The 10708-nt window shown below is 37.5% G+C and overlaps 1 protein-coding gene across 1 annotated transcript; it reads right to left on the bottom strand.

Annotated features, from left to right (window-relative positions):
- On the bottom strand, positions 5681-6705 carry LOC104704347 (putative cysteine-rich receptor-like protein kinase 9). Its single transcript, XM_010420454.2, has one exon. The coding sequence runs from the start codon at positions 6664-6666 to the stop codon at positions 5920-5922; it is 747 nt and encodes a 248-aa protein (XP_010418756.1). The 5' UTR covers positions 6667-6705; the 3' UTR covers positions 5681-5919.

Here is a 10708-nt window from a genome sequence, read left to right as displayed (position 1 = left end):
GTTTACTTAGGTTTGGCTCGTGGCTTTGCTTTGTAAACCTTTATACACAGCAGAATATAACTTTACCCTTGACCCATCCCTTTGTGACTTAGCCATACAACCAACCAACCCCATAGGCTTAGCACATTAAAGATGGGGACTTATAGTCCCTTCGGTTCACAGTGATCGGATGCACTACTGGCTTCCCGAACCACTCGTGTGCCGAAGCTTGGCACCGGATGTACCGTTAGTTGACCCCTCGGTCATACCATTGAACGCCGTCGACTTGTCAGTCTTGGTAACAGAGCCAGGCCGATACTTCCGAACGACTTGTCGACAACCCGACCGATCAATCCATCCTACGGCTTGTACCGTCGATCATTTGATCACTCGATCCGACCAGCAATTGAATCACCAATCAATCCTCGATCGATCTGTCCATTGGCGGGAATCGTCGATGACCTTTCGATCGGTCCGACTCTAGCTTCGATCATCCTGCAAACAGTTCGACTCTATGATCGAACCACCACTTATCCTTTGATCAGTTTGACCCGATTGTCGAACCATCGCTCGTCTCATCGTACCTTCGATAGAAAGGTAGCATGCACATCAGTTCGGACGAGTATCGATGTACTCGCCGAGCCGCATCCCCTTTTCTTCTTAGGCATAGATGGACAAATGGACGGATGCTGGTGTGTTGGAAATGAGTGCCACGCCCTCTATATATAGGGTACTGGCCGGTCTAGGCCCCAAAAGGCACTTATCCGACAAGACTGTTCGATCGTGCACGTTCGTCCGTGCCCGTTCGACCGTACCTATTTGGTCACTGCGTCCCTCCATCCCAACCGCTCAAAAGCTCCCCAGCTGACCTGCACACTGTCCATCTTTGTCCAGCTAGCCGAGCTTGATCGAGCTCCTTGGCAGCTGGTCGAGCTAGTGGTACCTGTCGGTCAGCTTGTCCAGCTGAGCTAGCTAGTGTACCAGCTGGGGTAGCTCAGCTAGCTTAGCTAGCTAGTTCATTGAGCTTGTTGAGCTCGTTCAGCTTTTATTCCAGCTGGTTGAGCTAGTAGCTTAGCTACTTAAGCTTATCGAGCTTTCAATTTCCTTATAACCAATTGCCCCCCTTTAGGATCGGGGGACGTGAGTGTTACAGCTCACAACCTCGATCCTTCTCGACCAAATCTTCGACTTTGTTGTCTTAATCGACCAAATCTTCGACTTTGTTGTCTTAATCGACCAAATCTTCGACTTTGTTGTCTTAATCGGTAGCCTCTCGACCATTCGGCTTCTAGTATGCTGGTCTGCCGGTACCACTTCCCTTGTTGGTCCTTCGTCTTTTTTTAGTTTTGGCTCATTGGTTTCTCTTCTTTGTAGTTTTTACGACTTTCCATCATAGAAAGTCCTTTAGCTATCGGTCAGTCTCCCCTTTGGATTTTTGACTTTGTATCCAACATTGGCCATTGGCTATTGATCGACTTATTTGTATTTCTTTGGAAATTCTTCATTAGCTCCTCTTCCTTTTCTCTTCTCTTTTTTCTAAGTTTTTTCCGGGTCTTTTCTTCGAGAATTTTTATTTGGCCGTCTTATAAGAATTTATCCTCGAGTCTAAATGCTCTTCTTCTCTTTTTCGTCATCGTGCGACCTCTTAATATTTGGTCCTCTTCTTCCTTCCATTTCATTTTTCTTCTCGGAATATACCTTCATTCCTTCAATATTACCTTCGTGTTTCCTCACCATTGTTCTTTGCAATCTTCACTTTAATATAGCTACTCCCTTGTCTTGTTATCGACTTTCTTAGTAAACCTCTGTTCTTGACTTATTTGCTACTTTTTCAACTATCTTTCGCATCCTTCTTGTTTATTGGTTGGTGCTATCTATTAAGCTTTTTCATCTCCAGCATCTTCCTTGTTCTTTACATTTTCTACCTCCGTTTGGTACTAAGGCTTCCTTGGCTGGTTCCTTAAATTTCATATTTCTATTTCTCCTTTTCCTTTGATTTGGTGAATTTTTGCATTTCCATCATGTAAACTTGTTTTCTTCGGCTTGTTAATCTTTGTACTTCACCATGTACTCGACTTCTCCGGCTCCTTTAATGTTTGCCTCTCCCTTTCTTTAATTTGTTCCACGTCTCCTTATGTATAATTTGCTTCCTCTGTCTCACTTGATTCTCACATCTCCTTATCTAGTTTAATCCTCCGGTTCATCTAATTTTTGGCATTCATCATGTAAACTTGAGCCTTGACTTGTTTGTTTCTCACCTCTTCTTGTAACCTTAAACTCCCAGGCTTACTTGATTTTTTCATCATCTTGAAAACTCGACTTCTCCATTGATCGCCTCTTTCTCCTTTGTTTTCGGCATCTTCTATGTTTAAAGTGAATTTTCCTTTATTTACTTGTAGTTGTCCAACAGAACCTCACGGGCTTTGGCCTTTTGCATAAAAATTTACTTCACTTCGTCGCCTTTGATTACCCTTTAATATACTTTGCCTTTAGCTTCTCTTGGTCGATTTTTCGACTGCCCGTAGCTTCTCTGGATCGGTTTTTATTTGCCCTTTTGCGCCTTCTTGATTAATTTTTCTTGCACTCTTTGTAATTGTTAAAATCACATCTCATGGTCGATTTTCTTGGATTTGCTTCGATTGATTTTATTGCATCCCTTAGGTCGATTTTCTTGACTTAGTTAGACTGGTCATATCGTACTTCTTATTTATTTATTTTTAGCTTGGTTCAACTGAGCAGATCGCTCTTCTTGATTGATTTTTCTTAGCTTGGTTCAACTGGTTAGGTCGCTCTTCTTGATTGATTTTCTGATCTTGGTTCGACTGGTCAGGTCACTATTCTTGATTGATTTTTTCTTGGTCTCTCTTCGATTGGTCTGATCACACTTCTTCATTCGCGACTCTCGATATATGGTTTAGTGTTGCAACGGTTTTCTGATATATTTACAAGCAACTACGCAAGCAATGCTAGATAACACCCAAACATGCAATGCTATCATGCAATATGCGATATTTAAAAGCAAAATGCAATGCATCTAGTTCGAATATGCAACACACAATTCGCAAGCAACACCAAAGTTAGAGATTTGCATTCAAATGATAAAATCACAAAGAATACTTATCTAACACAACAACAAAATCACGCATAATTTAGCAAGCATAGTACAAGCAATAGACGCGGCTAAAGACTTAGCATAATTTACCCTTAGCATTATAATATTTCAAACCAAAAATATAAGGGTTCTTCTACTGCCATGCATCTATTTACAAGGTTAATGGTTCTTGTAACGTCTCGACCGCTACCTTTGTGTGGGCTTCATGTCCACTCCCTGCCAATTGTATATTTTAGTATATATAGTGTTGTTGTAACCTTTCTCAAGGTATGCAGAAAAGCTTAATCAAATACATTCTTTCCTAAGCACTTGTACTTGAGATCAGATTTCGACTTCAACAACTAAAGTCATCGAGTGTGGGATCCAACAGCCACACATACTAATTATTTTTTGTGGATTCCAGCGGTTAAATGTCTCCCGAATATGCTATGTGAGGCCAATTCTATAACAGCTTCCATGGGATGGATGGTTCACATGACTTGGTCTCATATGTAACTTCAAAAGAAGTCTAGGTTATGCTTAAGCTATGGTTGCAATTGATAGATTGATATTATATGCCTGGAGGCTTTGGAATTACAGAACAGCATTAGACCTCGTGGATCCAGTTATCGTATATAACTGCCAGAAAGAGTGAAGTGGTTTGATGCATCCATCTTGGTCTATTATGTGTTCAGAAAGATCCCGTAAACCGTCTTAACTCTTCAACCATATTGATGATGCTCTCTAGTAACACTATGAATTTTACCAAGACTATGACTTTACCACTGCCCAAGCGACCAGGATTTTTCGATCTTACTAGACCCACAACCCGCTTAATTCAGATACGAGAAAGTCTGTCCCAGTATCTACTAACGATGCATCGATCACTAGTTTATATGGTCGTTAAATGTGATTATTGTAGTATTTCAGATACGCAATTTTTAATTACATCTAGCTTTTCATTATGTTTTAAGACACTTTGCATATACTGTATAGATTGTAATTTATTAAGTGTAGGTTTTTATCATGTTTAAAATATTGTTAAGCGGGCTAATCATTCATTTTAAGTGGGTTAGCGCCTAATACGAAAAATCAGAAATTATACGGGTTTCTTATGAAATGTTTTATTTATTATTATTATTTTATTTTATTTTTTTGAATAAAATGTAAAATTTATTCGGGAACGCATCACCCGAGCCATTCTCAGGTCACCAGTCGGGAACGCATCATCCGAACCAATTTCAGGTCACCAGTCGGGAACGCATCACCCGAGCCATTCTCAGGTCACCAGTCGGGAACGCATCACCCGAGCCACTCTCAGGTCACCAGTCGAGAACGCATCATCCGAGCCACTCTCAGGTCACCAGTCGGAAACGCATCACCCGAACCATTCTCAGGTCACCAGTCGGGAAAACATCACTCGAGCCATTCTCGAATCGCCAATCGAGCCACTGGTTGCACATCGACAAAATCACGCATGACAGGAAGGTGCTCCATCTTACACGCTTCAGGAGATTCCCGAACCGACGTTCTATCTTGTCGTTTTAAGTTTTAAGGATTCACACATTTTTTTTACTATCAATACATTTTGTTAAGTCTTTGTCCCGGGGGACATCTTATCTTTTATCTCATTTTGTTCTTAAGGTTCTACCTAGCCTCCAAAAACGTTCGGAGACTTTGTATCCAAATATCTTTTAATTCATTGAGTTTTTGCATTTGATTTCTTGTACAAACTTGTTCATCTCATTTTTATCTATATAAGAATGCTTTGTTCAATGTTTTCTGGATTTGTATCTTTGGTGATGATTTCCGGATCTGAGTAGTGTTAAGGTTCTTAGGGATGGGATAGACTAGGTGGAGGATCTTAGGATGTATGGTGTTTAAGCTTTGATTTGTATGATCCCTTCTGGACTAGAGTTAGAAATACTAGTTTCTCTCTGTTCAATTGGAACTAGGTCTTAGACATTTCCGCACCCAAAATTTGTTTGATGAAATGTCTGACCAACTAGTGCTAGAGACTTACGTTCCCAGCCTAAGAGATTAGTTGTCTAGGATGTTTGTTGACGTGAATGAACTTGTTTGTCATGCCACGCTTGATCATGTTTCTCTAGCGAGAGCTAGGTTTGGAAGTGGTTGTGTCTAAGTAGCTTCTGTCAAGAGATTGAATTAGCTAAGTCATGATGTTCATTGTTTAGGGATAGTTTTCTTGTGGCATTTTAAACACTCTATAGACTAGGATACTCCACCGACATCAATTACCCCCATCCTTAGGACTTTTATCTTTTTGATTGATATTACATTCCTAAGACTGTTTCGTTTGTTCATGCTTAGAATCGTTTTCGGTTTCACTTATTCTTGTTCGCTTCTTGTCATACATTTTCGTTTCTAGTTCTGTGACTAATTTCCGTTTTGCATTCTGATCACTCTAGGATTGTTAGACATAAAAACACTCTTTTTGAATTGGCTTAACTTGTGATTTCTTGATTGCATCTTGAATGGTAGCAACATCCCATTTGGATTGACACCTTAAGTACTACAATTGCATAAGGTTAATTGAACATACTAGGAGACACAAGGAGACACACACAAATCTTAGTATCAAAACGAAAATGCCCCAAAAACACTTTTCTTTAGAAAACCTCAATCTGCATTTATTTACTGTTTACTATTCAATTTATACAAACATGAAATCACAAAAGTGGAAACGTGGGTTTCTCCTAAAACTTATATAGAAGCATAACATTATTTGCTACATTAAAATAAAATGAGCGGTGGAGGTTAACTGCATATGATATCTAAATAGTTTTCATCGATGCTTTGTGTAGTCACATCAGGTGGTGGTTTGCGTTCTAATTAACGGCGGATTCGTCGTAAAACGGGTAAAGCTCGTATCTTGAACCACAGCTTGGCAAAAGAAGTCTTGCCCCAATTCTTTCCGTTGGTAACTGATTGATGGACGTTTGCAGACAGCGCAAACAGTCTTGTCTCGTCAAATCAGGAGTGCACTGAAGAAGTCCGTACAAAGTCTGCAATGCAGTAAAATTGGTTTTTCTCGCTTCGAATTTTCGGGAACTATCCACGGCTTTGTTTGCTGCTTGGTTCAGGGTGGACAAAACCAACTCTCTGAACCTGTCTTGTTGGTCAAGTGGCATATTATTGAGGTTAGGCAACGTATATCCACCATCGGTTCTAAGGGTCGAAAGAATATTCCGGTGAGAGTATCTGAGCATACACTCATCGTAGTAGAGCACGGCCTCTCTCTGATTCGGACACCGAGTTAAGGATTCGTTGACTGCAAAGGCGACGCAGTTACGGCAAACTTCTGACGAGACATCTCCGCGGCATAGGAAAAGTCCTGTGACCCTGTCGGGAGCTTGACCCGCTGTGGCGTTTTGAAACCCGATGGAGTATAAAGCGCTGCTGGAAGAGAAGGAAGACAAAACTGTTTTGAGGTTGGTGTCGTAAGTGCTGTTCCTTGAATACGTTGTCGTGTTTGGACAAAAATAGTATAACAGAGAAAGGTTTTGCGCTGAAGCTCTGAAGCAAGTGAGAATGGATAAAAGGACAAGGAAGATGAAAGTGGCGCACGAAGACATAGTTGCGTCTTTTTTGTTCGGTTGTAGATTAGAGTTAAACAGAGGATGCTTTTATAACCAAAAACGTTGACTAGTCAAGGTCAAAGTAAACGCAAAACTATTTTCGAAACTTTCATATCCATTGCTTTTTAGTTATTTCAGCAGTTCTTTCTAGATGATATAGAAAATGAGAATTGGGCAATACCGCTATTAATATTATCAAAACAGTCCAAATTTAAACCTTGAAGTCTTAATTCCTAGTTTTATAATCCTAAAAGTTAAATGTAAACCATCAATTCTAAACTGAACTGCAGAAAATTATTTTAAATTTCAGGATTTACATCTAAAAATAAAAATCAGAATTAATTAATGTAAAAAATAATGAAATTCACTAAACGATATTACACAAACTACAGTTCGATTTGGTTTTTTGTATTGAAATTTGAATGAATGGTCATGTCCAACTTGGGTTTCACTACCATTCCAGTTTTTTCGTTTGTGGATGATATTGAAATGAAAATTGGACTTGGGCAATATGGCCGCAACGTTATTAATAATTACGAAAACGACTTATATAACAAAGAGATTTTATGTAATAACTAGATTTAATATTACAGTATACTCTCTCTCTATTAGAATAGATGAATTTTTAAGACTTTCACATAAATTAAAAAAAATATTTAATGTTTAGCAATAAATACATTATTATTCATAATAACATATTTGCATAGTTATTAACTTAACTAATTGTAATTCATCAAAGTTTTAAATTCTCAGTCAATGATTCTTGAAATTTATAATTTTCTAGTATTAATTGATAAACATATACAGAAAATCATCTATTGTGTGATACAAGAAAACAATTCAAAAAAACCATGTATTGTCATATAAAGAGAGTAGTTAAATTCAAACTTCTAAGTTCTAACTCTTCATTTAAACCCTTAACCCTAAAAAGTAAAACTTAAACTTTAAATTTGAAACGAGACTGCTGAATATTATTGTGCATTATTTTGAATTTCAAATTTTATAAGAATTTCAAAATCATGGTGAAGTCTCATTGGCATAGCCGCAAACTCCGACACAAATGTCATCTCTTTTTGATAGATTTGATGAGAGTAAGAACACAAAGGTGTTTAGGAAAAATTAATATTAGACTCTTATGGTTGTAATTGTACAAGATAAATTCTCTTATATAGAGATGAATTTCCTAAACTAAGATAATGATAAATGTAAATAATATATTTAGATAAATGTAAATATTCTTAAACTATATTTTCTAGATTCTGTTCAATCTTCATAATTTACATATTCTTGGGTTTGTCATCTCGACCGTCGATCTCGGTCGATCTCCGGTTCTCCATATCCCAATACCCTCCAGCAAGCTCATACGTGGTAACACGGGTGAGATTGGACAAGTCTTCAAAATAATGGCTTTATACCCGGCCGTCGGGTCATCATCGACGTTTATATCCAATCATAGGGTTCAATGTAGTTACAATACCCAGCCGTTAGGTCATCAACGTTTATACCCGGTCGTAGGGTCATCAACGGCGTTTATACTTAGTCGTAGAGTCATTTTCGTGGCATTTATACTCAGCCATAGAGTCAATCTCTATCGATTTATAAAACACAAGTTTGGATCGTTTTTCGAACTTTTTGTTCATAAAGAAACTTGTGTAGTCATGGTCGAATTCGAATTCATCATCACCGGATCAACATCGTATCCGTCGAAGTCATCGTCGTGGCTCCGTCGAAGTAAAACAAAGAAACCACATGACAATACGTAAAGTAGCACAAACATGTGCTATTATGCCCAAATCTCTTATACAAGAGACAATCACCAATCTTTTTTTTTTACTTGGCCAACAGGCCGAACACAACCATACGTCTTGGTTAATATTCATAGTCACCACCACCAACCAAATCATGGCCACACAAGACAACACACTCACGTGTGTGTGAAAACAAAATACCAGATTTTTTTTTTTTTTTTTTAATAGTGGATGGAGTTTGGATAAATCTCATTACCAACTCACAATTAGAATAAAAAGAAAGAAAAGACTCCAAAGTTAAAAAAAAGAAGCAATGGAGGAAGGTCAAAAAAAAAAAAAAAAAGAAGAGAAACTTAATTTTTTTTTTTCTTTTGCGGAAGTTAACGTAATGGAATTATAAACGTCATCAAAGATTTTGGTTCTGCTACCATAATAGATTTGATGAGAGTAAGAACTCAAAGATATTTAAAAAGAATTAATATTATACTCTTATGAATGTAATTGTACAAGATATATTTTCTTATATAGAGATAAATTTCATAAACTAAGATAATAATAAATGTAAATAATATATTTAGATAAATACAAGTATTCTAAACCCTCTAAATAATTTTTTTTTGCAAAACAACCCTCTACATCGAATAAATGCAGGTCAATACCATAATCTTTAAAGTCACCCGCAATATAACCCTCCTTTATATCGATGACGTGGCAGCCGTTTATTTCGTTAAAAAACATCACGGTTGTGAAAACGACACCGTTCTGCTTCGGTTTAAAACAACACGAAAGTTAAAAATCATGTTGTTTTATAGACAAAAACGACATTCCCCTTCACCTTTAGGGTTCATCCTTTAATTTGGGGGAAAAAGGAGAGATGGTTTCGTGAGATGTATGAGGGTTCATCGTCGTAGAAGTTAATCATGATTTAATGGTGAAAGATAGGCTAAAGGGATTCATGAAAAAATCTTCCTTTAGTAAATTCAAAGGCCAAGGTAGAGTTCTCGGATCTTCTTCTTCATTTGCACCTCGACCAGGTTTAACTCTTCCTCCTAACCGGTTTAGCTCTTCTTAAGCTCCAATTCCGACTCCTAGACCCAAACCCAATCTGAATCCCACTTCAATGTCGTTGCCTGAGAAACCCATATCCTCCAATCAAAGGATAGTTGGTCTACAAGAAACCCGGATTATGATCTGGTTCGTGTTCTCCACGAGACGGGTTCGGTCCTTGCACAGATCCCAGAATGGTTATTCTCTGAATATGTTGGTGTGTCCAATGTGTAAAATCCATTCACGTAAGTCTTTTTGTTGTCGAGAGCTGTCTGGGAGCACTACTGGAGAAATTTTTTTAATTTGAGAAGTATGATAATGATAATCTGAAATTGAGAAACTTGGTTGTGTTATCTGAAATCGATAAACCTGAAATATTCATAAGGATGAACCCTAATTTTGATTTTTTTCCCCAAATTAAGTTTTATTAAAAGGTGAAGGGGAATGTCGTTTTTATCTATAAAACAACATGATTTTTAAATTTCGTGTTGTTTTAAACTGAAACAAAACGGTGTCGTTTTTTTACAACCGTGATGTTTTTTAACGAAATAAACGGCTGCCACGTCATCGATACAAAGGAGGGTTATATTGCAGGTGACTTTAAAGATTATGGTATTGACTTGCATTTATTGGATGTAGAGGGTTGTTTTGCAAAAAAAAATTATTTGGAGGGTTTTTTTGCACAAAACCCTATTCCTAAACTATATCTTCTAGATTCTTCTCAATCTTCATAATTTACATATTCTTGGGTTTGTCATCTCCATCGTCAATCTCTGTCGATCTCCGATTCTCCATATCCTAATACTTTTCATAGTCAATGAATCTATGACCATCCCCACATTTCGAGATTTGTCAATATATAATGTACATCAGCCACACATACATATTACATGGAGATTGCATTTTATGCCATAAACTCTATTCCACATTTTTTTGGTAGAAAACAGAGGCAAAAGCTTCCCTTATTTTATTAAAATTTTAAAAAATTTACAAACATATTTTTTTAGTACATGAAATTTTTTGAAGATCATTTCTCAAAAGAGAAACAACAAAGTTTGGAGAGTAAAAACCAAAGTATGAAAACGCATAGTTCGCTAATCTATGGATATGACAATTAGTTTCTTTATACACATAAAGAATACGAACTATCCAATTCCTTGAAAAAAGTCATAGCACAAACATACCAAGAAAGTGAACATATGATTGTCACTTATCCCTTCCTTAAGAAACCCCCCCCCCCCCCT

This window comes from Camelina sativa, chromosome 7 (genome assembly GCF_000633955.1).
Source record: "Camelina sativa cultivar DH55 chromosome 7, Cs, whole genome shotgun sequence".
NCBI classification, from domain to species: domain Eukaryota; kingdom Viridiplantae; phylum Streptophyta; class Magnoliopsida; order Brassicales; family Brassicaceae; genus Camelina; species Camelina sativa.
Note: the sequence above shows the minus strand (reverse complement) of the source record. Positions and strands in the feature narration are given on the sequence as shown.